Genomic DNA, 21,117 nt, shown 5'->3' with positions numbered 1-21,117 from the left:
TAAATGTTTTAACAGTATTGCTAATTCTTTAGTAAATAAACATCAACTAAATTTGCATTTAAAGTTTTTGTTTCCACTAAACTAAAATGTAATTAATTACAAACTAAGCTAGCATGTGACAAATATTTTAAAACGTATAAAAATGTAAATATAAAAATCTCTTTTAATGCCCTTTAAAAAGCATGTTGTTTCAGATTTTTTAAATGTTTCATTTATAGGCTACTCAGCCTTCATGTGTGTCATAATTTCATGCAAAACATTAAAAAAAGACCAGAAAAGTGACATTAAAAACACTTTAATTGTAACACTTAAGACACCTGGGCAATCTCAGGTGCACAGAGACAATAGAAATATACAGCTCTTTTTAAAATCCAGTGACATTTTCTTTCATCTGAAACATAGTCGGACATTGACAGCATAATATACATGACACACTTCTACAGAAGAATCTGAATGTGAATTCATAGCGATTGAGTGGAACAGTGTCACGACTTAATCGAATAAACAGTGAACAACAAGCATTTCATCCACCATATCTGGAGCTCTGGCCTGAGGATCCGAAGCTGATGCAAAAAAAAAAAAAATAGATAAAAAACAGCATATAAGCAGACGCTACTTCCCTCACGCTCTGTATTTCTAGTTTTCACTCCGGTACACCTTGTCTACACTTACAAATCATTGGCTGGTTCTTTGTGGGTAAATTTGTGCCTACGAGTGCTTCCCGAACTTGCCTAGTGATGAGCCACCGTATCACTGCACATCAAATACAGAACGACAGAGACACTTTAGCTGTCTGTAAGTGGCCAATGAGAGTTTTATACAAGCATGGAGACATCGGCTTAGACAAGAGGGCAGTGTAGCACTGGCTGGGGAGCATGAAGCGTGCGCTCCAATCAGGAGAGCTGGAATCCGACCTCTTCGTATCAAGTTTATGACCGTCCGGGTGGGACGTCAACCCTCCTCTTCATCGCTGTCCCTCATGGTAATGCCCTGCAGACCGTCCGCAGCCGCCGTGGCTTCCTCGATAGTGAGCCGGTTGTAAACCGTCTCGTAGCTCTTGTAGTTCAACGTGCCGTCCAACACGCCCTGCAGCCTGAAGTCACGGTACGACTTCTGCACGACACAAATAAAGAGCCAAAACAAGCATGGATGACAATGAAATAGTTTAAGGATACGTCGATTTTACTTTTTGACTTCTCGTACATCAGGATTCGTCTGAAACGGCACTTGTGTACTAATTAATCTCTCATTCTCATGGTAATGGAAGTCGTTGTGCAGCCAAGCTGAACTTGACACTCTTGTCATGGTCAATTAACATCAACAGAGTTTCGAACAAAAACTTCTTCACACTGTATTCTTTTCTTACCTTGACAATCTTGATGAGAGTTTTGAGTTGGTAAACATGCAGCTGCTGGTCGAGTCTGTCCGTCAGCCAGGCGCACACCGCCTTCATCAAAGAGTTGTACCATTGCTGTGCATGTGAGAAAGAGAGAGATAAACCTTGAAGAGGACATAAATGTTATGCAAAAAAACTCTCAGTACTTTAGGCAAATAAAAAGATGTGACCTACACTGGGCGTGAAGGAAAAAGCAGCTTTTTGGTTAATGTTAAATGTTCCCTTTATTTGTGTTTTTCTCCTTCAATTACGCCTTAAAAATTTCACATCCCCACTCTGAAGTTGGCGGTCCTCGAAAATGAATTTATTATACCTCAAGCTTCACATAAAACCTTTTTTTAACCAAAGAACCACCAAGAAACTGTCGATTACCTATTCAACGTATTAAATATTAATTAAGAGTCTTTACTTCATTTCTCATTACTAAACTTACAAGCAAGTATCTTCCCGTGCCCCAAGTATCATTTGAGGTCGCGTTTGCACATAATAACAATCTTAAAGATACCGAACATATTAATTACAGAGCTAACACTTGAATCTCCGTATAAAGGGGTCACCTTGCACTCCAAACAAAATGCAGCTGAAGGGCAGGAAGTCATTTTTTCTCCATAGGAATCAGTAGCAGATGCCTGTTTTTTGTGTTGTTTATATATGTCTTATATGTCATACGTTTATATATTAATATATTATTATATCTCATATTAACAATTTGCACACACAAGTTTTATCCGATAGCTCCTACCGACCGCAGACGCAGGTTTACAAGCCACTTTTTCCAGCGTTTTTCAGTCAATTTCTTGACTTTTCCTTCCTTATGAACAACACATTTTCGTACACGATAAAATCTCCTAGTGTTTTCTCCGTTTGACCAATTTGAGCATTCATAAACAACACAAAAAAACAGGCATCTTGAGTTTCTGCTACTGATTCCTATGGAGAAAAAATGACTTCCTGCCCTCCAGCTGCATTTCGCGTGTCATCAGAATCACGTGTTTGCAAACAACCTATTACCTGTCTTTTCTATGAAAGAAGCCGGTTCTTTAATCAGCAGCGATCAGACTGTGAATCGGTTTTGCATGAGAACCTCTGACACCAGCTTGTGTTTGCATTCAGCCCGGTAATTTCATTTCGGAAATCATTAGCTCACGCCGACAAAAGACTGAGATTGTCCAGGCGCTTAGAATATTATTTCACGCACAAACAACACTGCATCGTATAAGACCACAGCATCGTGTTTACCGGCGAAATACATCACTTAGGAATGTTTTCATTGAGCTTCCCATGCAATTTAACATCAGTCTTACAAATTTGCAACGGGAGCGTAAATGAATCCAAACAGCATACCAATAATCAGCAAAGTCCGCTCCTGCAGTTAACAAAAAGTGGGCAAAACGGAAAGATGAGATGCCACTTAATTGAAGCACTTAAGCTGGTTGGGAAACAGATGACTGTGCCCTAATTGTTTGAGGTGAAAGAATGGCAACGCATTTCTTCATATCAGACGAATCTCCGTCGGTAATCACACGCTTAAGTGTCCACTTCTCTGGTTCATTAGGGAGGCAGGGGAGGGCAGCCTCCGCACCTGTGACCAGGCTGAGGGCCGCGGCCCCTTGCCGTGCAAACCTCATCGCTCTGCTAATCACAGTGATTTAGCACCCCGGACAAACAGACTGCAGCCTGCAAGGGCATGCGGCGACTGATTTTCTTATTTCCTTGAGCGCATTCGCAAAACAGCACTGAATGGTACAGCCGCTCTTTCTTAAGAAGAAACACTCAGAAATATTCACGCCCAAACTTTTAGCCGTCCAGAGATGCGAATTAGATTAAATGTTTTGAAACAGATGGATTCATAAGACTTGAGGCTGCTTGATGAGGAAGTTTCTGTGGTGACACACGCCGACCCTTCTCTCGGCTCGCTCTCGGTGCATGACTGTGAGCATGTGACACACATTAGGGGCTGCTGGTGTGCAGGGCACCTCTATCCCGCTTGCCTGTCTCCATCGGCGGCCTCGGCAAAGGTCTAATAAATCAAGAGAAGACATCAAACACTGCTTTTCTCCAATCTGGCTTGGAATAGAAAGTTTTCAAAGGCAATCTGCTCAGGATTTATAGGGGCGGGAGGGTTGTGTGTACATCCTCTCGAGTGTTTGTGCCGTTCTATAGATCTGCTGTCTCTTGAAGCGGCTCGGAAGGAAGAGCAGTGTGTTCTAAACAAAATTAAGGAGCGAGACGTACGCGTTTGCGCCTTCTTCCTCTCTCTCTCGACGTTGTTTGAGAGTAAACAGGTCAACAGGAGTCCCGGGTGAGTGCTCAGGCACTGGAAGTGGTCACAGTGGGCTGATGAGTGCTCTTGGTGAGGCCTCATTGCCTCTTCCTACAAAACTTTCCCCACCCCTTCTCACCTCCCTCGGCCTCGGCTTTACAATACCCACAGCTGAGGAAATGTGGTGGGAATGCGGTTGGAAAAGAACCGAGACAGAATAAAAAAGGAATAGAATGAGACGTTGGATGTTCATTCACATACATTGGCACGAATGTCACTTGCTTGAAGTAATTCTGCTGGCTTTGCATTGATCTGTAGACTTATTATGAAACATTTCTTTAGGTACGGTGTCTGAAAGCAGTGGAGTGAAACTGAATGTCATTTATAGTGTGTTCATTGACTGGCAGGAACTTACGTCAAAGATTTTCTCTATGTACATCTCGTCGTTCACACGGTCGCGCAGAATATCCTGGTTCTGTCGTACAAAGTTGATATAGGTGTCTGCTAGGTCCATTCCAGGTTTCTGTTAAGAGTGATGGATTCAAAGTCAGTTTGGTCATAAGACTTATTCATCGTGAGGCTTCATTTTATTTTTTTATGCAAAGCAGGACTATCAAATCGATTAATCACATCAAAAATAAAAGTTTGTGTTTACATAACATGTGTACTGTGTATATTTATATGTACATATCGTTACACACACGTATGTCTATATTTAAGAAATATTTACATGTGTATATATATATATATATATTTATATTACATATATTTATTAAATATATACATGTTTGTGTGTATATTAATATATAAATATAAATTTACATAGTACACACATATTATGTAAACACAAACTTATTTTCAATGCAATTAATCGTGATTATTTGCCGTTAATCGATTTGACAGCACTAATGCAAAGCAAATTTGGCTTGAAAACATGCTGATGATTAATACCGAGTCATTCAAACTTTATTTTCATAAAGGTGGACTAAGTGAAACATTTTGCACCTCAAGAAATGTACTATATTTTTGACAAAACATCAGTCAGATCAGTGGCTGAGTAAAAGCTGTTTAATTCTTCATAGGGGCAGGTCCACCTCATGGTGGCGGCAATTTTGAGATCACATGACCAGTTTATGCTAGTACTTCATTTCTTATTGATGCTATTATAGTTGCCTTCTTGGTGTGAATGGGCCTTTACTGTATATTCTACTCTTGGTGAATTGATCAAGAAATGATGTTTTAAAAAATTATGATGACTATTATTATTAATAAATACTAGCAGGTATTTCTGCAATGACATTGTTAACTAAAATTCTTTGCGTTTATATGATGCTGCATTCATGACAATTGTGTTAGTATGAAGTTTGCGCAGTTGTATCAGACAGTCGCATCAAATAAACTAAAAAGACTTAGTTCACCTTTAATTCAAGTAATTTTTTTGCGTTCCAAGGTGAGCAAATCCAATACCAAGTTAAAACACAAATACCAAAACACTGACAGCCACCACCACTATCTCTGCCTGCTGAATGATGTTCAAGAAAATGCTTCAAAAAATAACATGTGTAAACTACCAAAAAGCACCTGTGACACTTATACCCTGTTAAAAGCAATCCTTTTACCTGTGGAAAAACATTTCTATTCACACTGGGGCTGTTAAAACGGGGAAAAAATGTCCTAATAGTGCTGTAATTGCTGTGACACGTTTTCCACCCATGACTGAAGCTGATGTAGCTTGAGGGCTTGAATGCTGGAAAACCCCCTTTTTATTAGAGAGCAAAGAGACACCCGAACATCAACCTCCTGTTCTTGTCAGGCCTCTCTTCCTGTGAGTTTGTGTGTTGGTCATATGACAGAAGCAAGGTGTGCTGAAGCTCTGTTTTTTTCCCCACAAAGAATCCTGAAAAATGTATCATGGTTTTCACTAATATATGGTGTTAATCAGCATAAATGTTTTTAACACTGATAATACAAGTTTCTTAAACAGCAAATCAATATATTAGAATGATTTCTAAAGGATCACGTGACACTGAAGACTGGAGTAATGACTGCTGAAAATTCAGCTTTGAATCACAGGAATAAATTGCATTTTAAAATATATTAAAATAGAAAATAGTTATTTGAAATTATAATAATATTTTGCTTTTTTTTTTTTTTTTTAAATGCAGCTTTGGTGAATATAAGATACTTCTTTCAAAAATCTTAAAAAAAATCTTAATGGCTTCAAAATTTTGATTGGCAATGAATATATATCATTTGATATATACCAGATTTATCTCTTACAAAATGATTAAATAAACAAACAATCAAACATGCCAATAAAACCAGAAAACACCTCAAGCAGTCAAACACACAGATGATTTAACTTGGAAAAAGAAAATTACGACAAAAGATGCCAAATGCAGTAAATGGACTTCTGTACAAGGACTCAAATGAGGAATTCAATCTTGTTTTGAACTGATCCTGTTTTGAACTATCCCATGGCTTGGCTGTAAACTTGAACATGCAACTTGTTGTAAAAACAAGCTTGTTCCTGGAAAAGCGGCGTCATTTTGAAAACGGCAAACTGTCACGCTACTGAAACAAGTTATGTAGTAGCGTCACTAACTATAGTTAGCAATTCCCCAATACTGGACAGCAACACTCACTGGATGGTACAGTATAACCTCGTGACCGCATCCACAGTCGGCCGATATCCAGACAAACAGCACTTGATCAAATACGACTGGGATCTCAAGAGGACTTCATATCGTGTTGAGTGAGAGGTCTTCACAGACATATATTATATTATCAAGAAAGGAAGAAAACTGCCACTTCCTGTGCAGAACCAAGCATATAATATCTCTGACTTATCATGGCACTTGGGTGGAAGCAAGACGGGGTCTTTTTAACCCAACGCCCTTCCTTCCATCTCTCTGACAGGACGACAAAGCCTGTGATGGACCGATAAGCACACCAAAACACGATCTTCTCGAACGAAATCCAACCGGAGGACCGAGGGACAGGCCCGATCCGTCAGGCCAGACAATGCCACGACGGTTGGGTGTGGGCCATGTGTGAATGAATAAATGGAGAGGTGTGGGACGGTGCGATTAAGGCCAGGTTAATGACTGGTTAAGCTGAGCGGATAAATGGCGTGGATGGGAAACAGAGGAGAAAGGGAAGGGGAGACGAAATGCGCAGTAATTACACAGAGCTGCAAGCCTGGCTTCCTGCCACTGCCTCATTCACTGTCCAGGTGCAGGTGTGTGGGAGCGTGTGTATGTGTGTGTGGTGTCGAAGTAGGGAGCGTGTGAAGTGAGTTTGTACAAGTTTTGAGTAAATACTTTGTTGTGGTAGCGCTAATGCGAGCGCAGATTCGAGCCGTGGGTGTGAATGTGTGAACGAGTGTGTTAACAGAGCGCTATCGGGAGGGCGTCTCGCCAGAAAGCCTCGGCACTTGAATGGCAGCCTTCACAAAGGAGCAGAGGAGCTTAACCTTTCGTGACAAGAGCCCAGAAATGTTCAGTGCCAAAGGCCAAACCACAGCCATGTTCTTCCCTCCCTCTCCGGCTGTAGCGGGAGCTGTGAAAGGGGCTTACATGGAACAGCGTTCCTTCTGCACAAAAGCGCAAGGTGGAGGTGATGTTATAATTTGAGGGGGAGATGGGGTGTTCGCCGCTGCACACCTCGGGGAGCCAATGCCAAGAGCTCGGATGGAGCGATGAGGTGTGGATGTGTAGGGACTGACTGACTTTTCTGTTCTTAATCTTGTCGCTTTGCTTTGTACAGTGGCTCCAAAAAGTATTTGGACGCTCAAGTTACGCCTAAAAACCAATAAATACAAAATATCACACCGAGAAATGTTTATCTGAAAGAAGCGTAGCACATGCATAGTTTACGCAAAATATTTCACATAAAGACATTGTTTTAACCAAACAAAAAAAAAATTACTTAAAAATTAAGATGAATTGAAGTGAAATAGTTCATACAATTAAGCCACATAAATGTCTGAATGTTATCGCATTATAGAAAATATTGAAACAGTGTAATGTTTTTAAAGAAACATAGCACAAGCACACTTTTGAATAAAGTAGTTTTTAAAGTTTAAGAACAAAACAAACTGTTTAAAATCAAGACAAAATATATTTAGACACTTCCTTAAGACACCTGTAAATATATATGAATGTTTCTGCATTAGATCAAATGTCAAATCAAGTGCATTTTAAAAAAAGAAATATAGCGCAAAATATAGCACTTGTAAAGTAATTTTTTAAAAGATGCAAATTATAAAACAACAGTTAAACTGTTCAAAATCAAGACAAAATGAATTTAGACACTTAAGTCACACATACAGTAAATATGTATAAATATTAGTGCATTAGATCAAATATAAAATCAAGTGTAATATTTTCAAGAAATATAGCACACTAAGTTTTTTAAGGTGCAAATGATAAAACAAAAGAAATCAACAAAACATTTAGACACGTAAGTCACACTTAAATACTGTATGAATGAATGTTACTGCATTAGATAAAATATCAAAACAAGTATAATATTTTTTTTTTAAATGGTAAAGCATTACAAAACTATTTGAACACGTTTTGGTGGTCAAGTATTAGTGGATCATGTTGGTAGTTAATGTGATGAACTCCACCTGTGGTCACTCCGCAGAACACCTGTGTGAACTTGAGGAAAACTGACCACATACATCCACTAAAATCACTCTTTGATTAAACTTCTGCCCACATGGACTCTGCAGTCACAAAATGCCACAGAAAAACTGTTAATAACGGGTGTTCCAATTCTGCAGAAATCCAAACATTCCCGGCCCTTGTGTGTTTGTATATTAAATATTTTGGCTAATTTGATAATGCTTTCATTTGCCAAAAAAAGTGTAGTTCTCTCAGCCCTGTTGAACATTTTACAATCTTTAAATTTCATTCCACAGATTCCCCCCTAAAATCAGCACAGAAAAATGTCAGCAAATTTAATTCCTCTTAAAAAGAGCTAGTTTTGAGAAAAGGTTTCATATATATGTATTTTTAGATTTTTGCTTTATCATTTGAAATTACATTTATACATTTTTAAGTGTGACATGAGCGTTCAAATACCTTTTAGAGCCACAGCATATCGTTATAAAATTCTATTTCCAATTAATGCTGTTCTTTCGAACATTCTATTAATCAAAGAATTCAGATTAATGGCCAAGAAATACAGTAAAAATGATACATATATATATATAACTATTTTTGATTGAAGATATGCAGCCTTTATAAGCATGATAGATTGCTTTTAAAAATCTTACTGATTTCAAATTTTTGAACGGTGGCGTACTCTATGTATGAACACAAACTCTAGTTTGATATTAGTCACAGAACTAACTGGAATGAGTTGTTGTTCATGTTTTTATTCAGAAAGCCCTTCTGTAATACTGTGGTCTCGGACCAGGAGGTCATGTGATTACTCAGTCTTTCCTTCACCCCGTGTTAGTTTCTTTCTGCTTGCTCACTGTCTGTGCTCTGAACAGTCCTGGTTCCTGGTGATTCATTAGCATCTTTTTCTGCTTGTGACGGCCCATTGTCAACACTGTGGCAGATCGTGAGACTGATTTTAAGCCAATCGGGTTGCTAATTAGTCTTGCTCAGCCAGCTCTGATAGACGCTCCAATCCTGCTTTCATTTGGCCATGAACCGCAAATGATAAAAAAACATATAATCGTGTGAAGTAATGATGAAATAATACACATTAAGCCTTTTTAAATATTAAAAACAAAGCAAGATGGAAACGCTTGGCAAAGCTGAATAGAGAATCTGTTTCCCTAAGTAAATAATAAAACACACACACAAATGCAATGCAGCATGCAAAAATATCCACACAGGGCATGCCGGCATCATGCGCAATTATACGTCCAAAATGACACTTACTGGGACATCCACATATTTGGCCGCTGCTTTTACCTTTAAAAAAAAAAAAAGTACCTGCTGAATATCTTTGGCTTATTAAACGTTCAGTACGAAATGAGATCCCGGAAAGGGGTGTGTGGGTGGGATGAACGTGAAAATACTCACCGTGAAAGACAGGATGGAGGAGAAGAATGTTCCCTCGTCATATCGTGAGAGTTTGGACAACACCCCATCCAGAACAGCTGCAAACTGTGAAAGCAAAGAAGCATGTTTGCGTGACAGGCACATACGCCTTTAGCACAAGCAACAATTAACAATTTAGGATAAAGTAACGTTCGCTGATACAACGGATATAACACTTCCAGATATAAAGAGTCGGCTTGCCGTGAAGGCCAGCTGAAAAGAATGGGCAAAAATTGTGAAATGTGGCAATGACAATGGCTGTTGGGAGTACCTTTGAGACCAAGGAGGAGATCATTTCCTTAAAGGCTTCATCGATCAGGACATCGATTTTTGAGTGGTACTGCTGCTGTAGGACAAGAAGAGGAGGAGAAACATCAAGAAATACAACAGGCGTGATGGGAAAGGCACGGATCGCGAGGCATCCTAAAAGAATAACACGCTCACAAAGACATATTTCGGCAGAGGGAAAAATCCTCCCCGTGCGATAGGGCTGAGTTAAGCAGCTATTAGGCCCATTATGCCCGTGAATGGCATTCCTGCTCTCGTTTAGGGCAAAGGAATTTGAAGGATACTTTTTGTGTGGGCCACAATTAGGGCAGCCTTGTGTTTTTCTAAAGAGCCCGTCCAGCTGCGGTGAGCAAAGGCTCACACTACATTCAATTAATCGGCCATTTCATGTCTGATAAGTCTTATTCACCTATTTTGTGAAAAAAAGGCGAGAGGAGGAAGGAGAAAGCGAGGGTTGGGGGGGGGGGGGGGGGGGGGGGGGTGAGAGAGAGAGAGAGAGAGTGCACATCCATTTGGCCGCGCTGAATAGATGCCTTTGCTGCATGCGCTGCAAGCAGGAGTTCATCTACGCCAACAATGGCCATTCATGGCGAATCTAAAGGACACCCAAATTAAAAATTTCAATCAACAATGCGTGCAGATCGGTGACAAATTGAGGGTGCTAAGAGGTCACTGTCAGCAGCCCTAATTTTCTTGCGCGCAAAATGGCAGTTTGTTCATAAATGGCATTATAGGAGAATCTTGAGGACTTTTTACCTCAATTAACACTTCCATGTTTGCTTTTTATACGGCTAAACAGCGAGGGCTCTTTTTTTTGCATTAGCGCAGATTAAATAGGGAGGTCTTTGCCGTGTGTGTGAAAACCAAAAGAACAATAATTTCTTTTGAAAACATTTATCTGGTAGCCATCCACTTCAGAGTCACTTCAGCGAGATGGCGGCTTATAAAGCGTAACCTTGTATTTCCAAATAAAGCGGCAGGCAAACTTGGGTAAAATAATCTTTTCTTTGCTTTTAAATAAAGTCTTTCACAAACACGCCGACTCGCACCAATGGCCATTAAATTCAATCCCGTGTGAAGGAAAATCAGTTCAGCGTTGAGAAATACCTTTTAACCCAATACTAAGAAGTAAGTGGCGGTTTCTCGCAGCCGTGCGACTATCTCGCCGCACAAGGACACATACTTTTAAGTGTCACTGTTGGAAAAAATTCATCTTTTTTTCGTGAAGTTAGCACCTGTTTTTTTGTTAGCACTGGAGAAGAGTAGTATCGACTAAGACGGCACAATTCAGATGAGAGAGAGAGCGAGATCTCAACTACAAAAACAAATAGTTTACTTCTATTTCAAAAGCTTTCATACATCTAAATTTGCACTAATATGAAGGAGAGAAATAAGTATGGCAGTGATCAAATTGGAGGGTGTCGTTTTTAAACCAAAATCATTTCAAATTACACTTGATTCCACTAATTTTTGATATTTTGAAAATGTTTTAGTGAGTTTTTGTCCATACAATGGAAGCCAATGTTATTTGGGTCCCAACATTCTTAAAAATTAATTCTTTTGTGTTCCACAGAAGAAAGTAAGTCATACAATTTTGGAACGACATGAGTAAATGATGACAGAATTTTCATTTTAAGGTGAACTATCCCTTTAAGAGTTAATTGCACACAATGCATTCTTTCTCTGCTCACATGGATAGGAGATTGTAGAGGGGACACTTACCCACTGCTGCTCAACCTTGGGTTCATGCAATAATGTGCAGGCCATGCAGGGATGAGTCAAAGAAAGACAACGAACAAAAAGAAAGAAAAAAAAAAAATTTGAATGAAAACTTAACTCAGAGCTGGTTAACGGACAGCCAACAGATAAATACAACTAATCTTAAGTATAATTTTGATCATTAATTAGCTAGCATAGGCAATAAACAAACATAACACAAAATCTAATAAACTTGCTCATTTCTAAAGAAAGAATATGAAATGAGATTTAATTTATTAAGGAAGAAAAAATTGCAAACTGTCACTTTAATGTCTGAATCACTAATTCTGGATACAAAACGAAAATAGAAACCTTGTACTCAAAAGTACACAAATGTAAATTTTATTCAGAGTAAAAATTATTTGTAGCCTGGACAGATAGATATAAACCACATTCTCAATTTGAAAATGCAGTTTGAAATCAGATTCAAATCAGATTTTCTGCAATGCGTCTCAGTGTGAACGGCCAATTTGGATTTAATTTCATTTTCTTCATTGTTCATTACGTGGTGCATGTAAAATAATTTTAATTGCCCAATATCTATAACTGATTACTCTAATTTTTTTTTACGTTGTATTAAACTGCGACATTTAATTTGGATTTAAAAACCAATTTGGATTTGTCTGTAGTGTGAACACAGTTTAAGTGACTCCAAACTCTACTCTGAATCATAATAATCCAATTTAAAGCTTTCAAGGATAATCTGAACATCTTTTGCTCCCCAGTCAGAACAATGTTTTGAAAGATGTACATTTTTACTGAAGTTACTTCACTTCAGTTTGATTGAATAGCTACCTTTAAGTAGTTTCTGCACATTAAGCTGGGCTAAATTATTTTTTTAAATGAAAGAAACTACTCCTTAATGAACTTCTATGTTAAATGTTCACACAAAAACAGGAAAATTAGATATCTAAACTAAGTGGAATCGTGCTTGTCACGAAAATGAGAAGCCAGTATAATAATTTGGCTTCTATGAAATTAAAATGGCAGCTCTGGGTGTTGAGTTTGGCTGTGGTTTGTTCAAGGCCTCTGGAGCATAAGGACTTTCTGGTCAAGATTTATCTCTAGGCAGAAGAAGAGGAGGTAATAATATGGCCTACAGAAAGGAAGCACAAAACACTTCACACCAATTGATAACATCTGCGCTAGTTCAACTCAAAAGCAAGTTGCAGTATAAAAGGAGAAACTGATAAATGGATCTTTGCCAATTTACTGCTATTCAAATGACTGATTAGAGTCACGCAATTCAATGTTCTTAATCTTGTTTTCACCTCCCAACTGTCAATTGAACAGAGACGAGATGATTTTATGAACACCATAAGTCTCCTAAAAAACATCTACGGTACTAAGGTAAAGATATTCATCCCTGATAGGATTGTGACGTACCTCCTGGCCTTGGTCAAGAACACAGAGCTTGGAGCACTGCTTCTTGGCATCCATGAGAACATTGAACATTGTGCACACAGACAAGGGGACGCGGAAATCAGTCGACTTGCAAGACTTCTGCATTTTAGCGTCAAAGGCAGCTTTGGTCCTAGATATCAGAGATGGAGAAATTGGTTATATGAAGCCCCTGTCTATAAAAAGGAATGTCATTATTAGTCATTAATTAGCTGACCTTTTGACACAGGCCTCCATCATATCACTAGCCATCAGTTTGAGCCTCTGCTCCAGATGTTTGGCGAACTCCGGCTCTGGCCAGTGCAGGTCCATCACGAACATCTGGAGAGCATCCAGCTTCCAGAATAGATCTTCTGATGTGGCCGAGCCGTTACTGAGGAAGACAGAAACAGTGACATGTTAGCTCATGCTTGATCTTAAAGCCAGAAATTTCAACAATTTTTTACAGCAAATACATTACAAGACTTAAAAAGGAAAGGTGAAAAAATGAAACCTGTAAAATCAAAGTATGAATGCCAAGAGTAAGTAAACAGACACTCTCATGCAAAATAGACCAGTCCCTGATGTCCATGAACATATGATGGTATAAGAATTTTGTGGCATTTCTAACTATTTGAATACCCATGAACTAATGATTTAATGTATTATTTAAAATAATGTTTGTGTTCTGGTGCGTGACTACAACTGGCGTAAAAAATAATCACAACATGCATTATGTGAAATTTTGCCTGGGCAACCAAATTAAATAATAATAAAAAAATTTAGACACTAAAATTGCTCAAAAGTAAATTAAAGTTAAATAGGAAGCTAAATAGGAAAAAAATTATAATTAAAATATAAAAAATTGTTAATGATTATTAATGATTAATAAAAAAATATTACAATGTTAAAATATTAATTACAAATATATTAAAAGCACAAAACCAAAAGACTAAAATTAAATGTTAATTTAATGATTAAAAATATGTATTGAAAAATCTAAAGTGCTAAATATATATATTAAAAAATATAATACATGATGGCAGAAAGAAAAAGAGTGTAAAGAATTACAGCTGGCCTGGAGCATAAATCTTAAGATGTTTTCACATTTGCTCTGTTTCAGGCGTCTAAGAATTTTGATTTATTTGAATCTTCAAAGTTATTGCATGCAATTTATGAAATATCACATTTGACAAATTCATATATCAATTATAATAGTTGTCAGTCATCTGTCGTGTGTGTCATGTGTTCCCGCCTCGTGTCCATATTTGGTTTATTTCCTGTCCTCGTCTAGTGTGATTTATTAGTTAATCCTTGTCCAGCTGTGTTTGTCTCGTTATCTATGATTATCCTGTGTATTTATAGTCCTGTCTGTTCAGTTTGATTTCGTCTGGTCTACTTGTTACTCCCCGGTGTTCCTGTCTGTATCAGCCCTGCCTTATTTGAAGTAAAGACTGTTATTTTGAAGTTTATCTTCGTCTGCGTGTTCCTGTGTCCTCCTCATGTGTGCACCGTGACAATAGTATTATATTTTATAATTATTATATCATAGCAATATTATATTCTAATAATAATATACAATATATTATTAATTATATATCGTTTTATATATTTCTTATATAATTAATATAGATATTACATTTATATTAAATTGAATATATTATAGCATTATATTCTATAATATTGAAATATTGTAATTATTATTTTTATGATTATTACTAATAATTACTATAATTAACATATTAATATTGGCCTTTTAACTAAAATATTAACATGAAATATTCTTTATGTATTACATTATTATAATTATATTATAAGAACATTAATTATTGTATTCTAATATACAAATTAATACATTCTAATATACATTTTATATATTTATATTAAATTTAATATATTCTATATTATAGTATTTATTACTTAAATATTATAAGTATATATAATATATATATATATATATATATATATATATATATATATATATATATGGACTCAAATGTGAAAACACCTTCCATTGTAAATAAATACTTAAATCACTCCAAAACTGCAAAACGCACAGTCAAACGACTTATCAAGCGAGAGAGTTACTATCAGTGTTGCCAAGTCTGCGGTTTTCCTACGGAATTGAGCTACATTAACACTGTTGCCACGGGTTGTTTTTCATGTCCACGGGTTGAAGCGACCCCAATAACGTGATATTTAGCCCCTGGAATGCAAATTTTACTGGAGGATCCCTGCCGAAAAATGTGTATTTTACCCTCTGGAATGAGATTTTTACTGGGGAACCCCTCTTGAAACGGGATTGGGCTAGTTTTGAGTAGAAATTGTGAGGGTTTGTTGCGAAAACCTGGCAACCCTAGTTACTACAAAAGTCAGGCTCTCTTGCACCCAGCTGACTGAAGTGCATCAGACAGAACTATCGGCCTAAGAGCGGCTGTTCCAAGAGCTGCAGGAAGTCGAGATCGACAGCAATTTCTACTGATGTTGTGTGCGACTCCTCTGGGTTCTGATGGACTCAAGAGATCTCCACCAATCCAGACAGATGGAGCGGCACTGCCATGTCAACCGCAGTCACACAGCAACGCCTGCACGGCGCAACTAAAAAAGGCCACTCGTTCCGCTCGCTGTTAAAAGACTGTTACCTTCACAAGTGGCGGTCCGGGAAAATAAATAATTTGGCAAAGTCCGCTGTGCAATTAAAAGGGGCGAGCACAAGCTCCCACTCGATTAATTAGCGGCGGTACGGTCCGTAAGGGCCCCCTCGGGGGTCCGCGCCTCCGCCTCGAGCCCGAGCGAGCAGGGTGAACAAATGGATGAGTTTCTCGCCTGACGAACAGAACCCCCGGGGGAGAACACAAAGTTCTCACCGAATCTAACAAGCAGCTAACCACAAAGTCCCCTCTGACAGACACCCACAGGACTACACCCACTACAGACACTGTTTCAGGCCTGGAAGCTGGTGTGCTTTTGCAGTTCACACTCTTTAGGCTAATTGAGATGGATGTAATTTAACTTTCCGATGTTATTTAGGCTCGTGTAGCTGTCAGAAGTTCTCCTGTTTACATCTCGGCCAGGATAAAAGTGTTTGGGGTCAATATACTATATAGTGTTACTCTGATAACCCCTGACGGTTGAGAGAAAATAGTGTTGGCGTTTATCGTCGCATGCTCACAGTGGGTTTAAACACTCGCAGATTGAGCCGATGTTACCTGGGCACTCCGCATTTAGGAGTAAAATTGAGTTTATGGAGACTCGCCTGTCCATGCGAATCATGTTATAAACAGGTTTCTGTGATTTTGTGAAAACACAACACCAAACACAAATGTGATGATATCACTGGTACTCACAAAATATCTGGCAAATTAATTCCTTGTCCGCTGTAAACCAAACACATGACTGTGTTAAATTTCAAAATGAATCACACAAAAACGCAGCTCCCAAAAATAAGTTACCAAGCCACTTTGGCACAAAACACACTAAAATGAACAACACACCACCAATGTTTTCAAGCAATCACATCACAAACAGGATCTTTACTAGTGCTGGATAGTAACTGATAACATGTAATCTGGATTAGAGAAATTTTTATTACGATTAGAGATTACATTACAGTTAATTTTTTACGGATTACATGATTATAAATGATTCACACAATGGCAGTACATTATTCATAATTTATCGATTCTCCCTAAACTCTTGAAGTCCCCCTTAGATTTAAAGTTAATATTTTAATAATTTAACAACACATTTGCATGTTTTCTGATGTTGGTAAAAGGTCAGATTTCTCTTTTTTATAGCAATAATCCATTTTAAATCTGTAAACAATAGTGCTGTCAAACGATTAATCATGATTAATCGTATCCAAAATAAACGTTTTTGTGTACATAATATTATATTATGATATTATATACAGTATAAATATTTTAAATGTATAAACTTATGTCTTAAATATACATGCATGTGTGTGTATTTATATATGCATGATGAATATACACAGTACACACACATATATTATGTACACAAAAACTTTTATTTTGGATGCGATTAATCGTTTGACAGCACTTATAAACAAGTTATGTCAAAAGTAATCTGAAAGTAATCCAAAAGTAGTCAGAATACATTACTTAAATACATTACTGACTACAATTTTCAACATGTAATTTGTAATCTGTAACAGACTAAAAGTTGTAAGTAATCCACCCAGCACTGATCTATACACTGATGGCAACAGGGATGGGAATCATAAGCAATTTAATGATTCAGATTCTAAAAAAAATTATTCTGGCCTCATGAACACTTCTTTTGTACGTGTGAAGAAGCCCAATATCTTATAAATGGTCTTAGCCATATAAATAATAATAATAATATTATTATTTTTGATATTCAAGTACCATTTTAAACACTTAATACAATAAAAAAGGGTAGATTTCAGAAGAAATTAGGTAAAAAAAGTAGTATTTCTGTCATGTGGGTTTCTTAACTGCAATTGATTCAAAAGTCTAGATTAAAAAAAAATAAGTCGGTAGATTGATTCATACACATGTCTCAATTGGTTTAGACTTGCCATGACTTTTTAGGCAATTCATTAAAAAGAACTTGTAAGAATAACTTTTATTACTGTATTTTATCGTATAAATTATCACCTACGTTTAGCTTTTTACATCTGGCAACTGTATTTAGGCTTCAAAATTCAAAAGTTGTGAAGAGTATCATGATGATAAAGATGTGAAAGAATCATACATTTTTGTTGGTCACTTATTTTCTGCAGTAATACAAAAACCAATGGAAAAATCCTTTTTTTTTTGGCTGGGGTACCAGGGTGATGCTAACTTATGGGTTGGCTACAAAAATACAATCACCACAGCACTTTATTTAATCAACATTTGCAGAAGAACACAGACATTTTTGACAAGAATAAGTATTTTTTTAAATAATGGAACCAGTTCAGAAAAAAAACAGCTTCTTGATTCCATCCCAAGCCGACAGACAAAACAAATCATAACACTCACACAGTCATGCAATCTAGGATGCACTTTAAGGGTACTGAAATTGGAAGTCTAATTCATTGTGCTAATACAAATTAATTTTTATGAATAACATTTACCATGCAAATGCTTATTATAGCAATAACTGAGCTTCACCAAACCAACAACTGGAAGCATTATGTGACATATTTACCACATTACAAATGCATATGCCACAATTGCTTTCCCATTATTTCAATATATTTTAATGGTTTTAAGGCCTGAAGACTCGCTTCGCACAAGCTATGTGGCTATAATAAGCATATGTCAAGAGCAGTGAGCAGTGATGGTGCCCAGCAGGCCCATACACACGTGCTGTCACACAGCGGCCCCATCCAGGAAGGGGCCGAGAAGCTGGGCATCTGAGGGAGGTTAAGAGGCAGGTTGGGAACCTTGGGCAGATTGTTGGTGATGGTCCTGCCGGAGATCAGAGAGTAAAAGAGCAGAAAGCCCTGAGAGGAGGCCGACAATAAGAGTTCATCAGATAAAGAGCAGAATAACCGGCGGATGACTGATCATTCTGAGGCATCAGAAGCTTACTGACAGGGAAGAAATGCACCTTAATTGGAGAAGACGGCATGTTTAGACATAACAGTCTATTCAATACCATATTGTCTTAACCGTCATGTTCAGTTTGGATTCGCCAGCTATAGAGACCCCAGATATAAAATGCTTTTTTTTTTTAATTGTATTTTCTTTCAATGTGTAAAAACATAACTAGAATGGATAACAATAACATTTTGTGAAAAGTTCATGTCTACTTTGTGGTAAAGAAAAGTACAGTTAAAGCTTAAATAAAATGAAATAATATATAACAATTATATATAATAATAACAACAACAACTATTATTATTACGATGATTTATTTATTTTATTATTTTAAGCGCTTAATACAAATGATAAAAGAGTTAAAGCTTCAATAATAATAAATTATATATAATAATTAATAACAACAATGACAACAACAACAGGCAAAATACTAAATTAGTTTATGTCAGAGGAAATGTAAGGCAAATGATTACAAATAATTATATTAATTGCTTACAAATGATTATAAAAGAGTTAAAACTTCAGTAATAATAAATAATATATAGTAATTAACTACTTTTATTATTATTATTATTAGTAGTAATTAATTATTTAGATAAATTATTATCATTATAAATAAAACATAATAATAATAATAATAAATATTTTGATTAGGTCAGAGAAATTTAAAGACAAATAATTATAATAATAAATAAAAAATATTAAAAATTTGTATTACTTATAATTTACTACTAATAATAATAATAATTAATACATATGGATTTTATTATTTTATTATACATTATTATTATTATAAATAAAATATAAATATGAATAAATGTGGTAATAATAATAATAATATTTATGGTAACAATTTATATTAGGGTCTCTTAATTCGTTGCTTATTAGCATGCATATTACCAGAATATTAGCCATTTATTAGTACTAATTAAGCACATATTAATGCCTTATTCTACATCCCTAATCCTGCCCAATACATAAACTTAACAACTACCTTACTAAATATTAATAAGCAGCCAATTAGGAGTTTATTGAGGGAAAAGTCGTAGTTAATAGTGAATAAGTGTTTTTACTTATTAAATGTAAAAACTATTATAATAATAATAATAGTTTCAGTTTATTTATTTACTGAATATTATAAATTATATATATATATATATATATATATATATATATATATATATATATATATATATATATATATATATATATATATATATATATATATATATATATATATATATATTAATCATTATAAATTATATATATATATATATATATATATATATATATATATATATATATATATATTATTAATAATAACAAAAAATAGGTAATTGGTATTATTGCAATTATTATTATTAAGAAGAAGTGTTTTGATTAGGTCAGAGGAATTTAAAGGGAAATTATTATTATGATTATTGCTATTTTTACACGTACAACACAGGGGTCATTGGGACTCCAAACATAAAAACAGTCAAGTCATTCTCATCAGAACATGAGCTTTAAGGTCTTATGTAAGATCTCATTTTCACAGCCAATGTTTTCTTAAGTTTTGCATCCACAGGAAATAGTTTGGTCAAGCGAATGATGACGACACATGTATACGACAGCATGACAAACAGACTTCACATCTGCACCTCACTGCCTTGTGTTCAGTGCCATCAAATTAAATATGGTGAGAACAAACTAGAAACTGTGAAGTAACTCAGAAAAGTACAAAGCATTAATGGAAAAGGATGAGGACAATCTTTGAGGCTCTATTCTTTAACCTCTCTCCAATCATCTCTGAAACATGAACATGTTAGAAATAGCCCAACACGGTTAAACAAACACGACACTGTATTCGCTTAACTGCAAAGAGAATCAAAGAAAACATACATAAAATCACATTGGACTCTAATGGCTTGACATTAAATGGGCTCTTACTTCACAGACTGCCACGTCTCCTGCTCAAAGCCGCGATGAATGGACTGAGCTATTGACGACTCCATCAGGTCAATGTAGCGCACCACCAGAGGGATGTACAGGTCCTGGAGGTGCTTATGGAACGTTCCATTGCACAGGTGAGCTGGAGAACATGAAGGCTTTACAATAATATTTGACAGATGTGCATTACAGTACATTATCAGGCTAAATATTGTGAGCAATGCCATCCTGCAGTGGAAATACATCTAGAATGACAGTTGCAGAAATCATAGACAACTGCAATCATTTTTTATTAATAACAATTAATAAATTAATAATCTAAATAACTACTTCATATAAAATATACCGTTTTTTTATGGTGTTGAAAAACAATGAACTAAACTAATGAAACAAATGAGTGAATTTATTTGCATAACAACTGGAATGATTTCCGAATATCATGTAAACATGGTTTCATTGTGTTGT

General features: G+C 36.2%; 1 protein-coding gene across 3 annotated transcripts in view; it reads right to left on the bottom strand.

Annotated features, from left to right (window-relative positions):
- Nucleotides 1–280: 280 nt before the first annotated feature.
- cadps2 (Ca++-dependent secretion activator 2) overlaps nt 281–21,117 on the bottom strand; it is a 150,956-nt gene continuing 130,119 nt past the window's right edge. For 2 of the 3 annotated variants that reach the window (XR_013783952.1, XR_013783953.1), the window contains exons 19-27: nt 20,653–20,794; nt 13,389–13,544; nt 13,153–13,304; nt 9,996–10,070; nt 9,707–9,790; nt 9,563–9,595; nt 4,075–4,182; nt 1,367–1,471; nt 281–1,113 (exon numbers count right to left, since the gene is read on the bottom strand). Coding sequence is in view for 1 of the 3 variants with exons in the window: in XM_079411890.1 (XP_079268016.1) it covers nt 952–1,113; nt 1,367–1,471; nt 4,075–4,182; nt 9,563–9,595; nt 9,707–9,790; nt 9,996–10,070; nt 11,735–11,749; nt 13,157–13,304; nt 13,389–13,544; nt 20,653–20,794 (1,028 nt within the window). In the remaining 2 variants the exon portion in view is untranslated. Of the gene's footprint in view, nt 1,114–1,366; nt 1,472–4,074; nt 4,183–9,562; nt 9,596–9,706; nt 9,791–9,995; nt 10,071–11,734; nt 11,750–13,152; nt 13,305–13,388; nt 13,545–20,652; nt 20,795–21,117 lie in introns of all 3 variants that reach the window. The other variant, XM_079411890.1, reaches the window with a different exon arrangement.

The sequence above is a fragment of the Barbus barbus genome, assembly GCF_936440315.1.
Source record: "Barbus barbus genome assembly, chromosome: 48".
Taxonomy (NCBI): Eukaryota; Metazoa; Chordata; class Actinopteri; order Cypriniformes; family Cyprinidae; genus Barbus; species Barbus barbus.
Note: the sequence above shows the minus strand (reverse complement) of the source record. Positions and strands in the feature narration are given on the sequence as shown.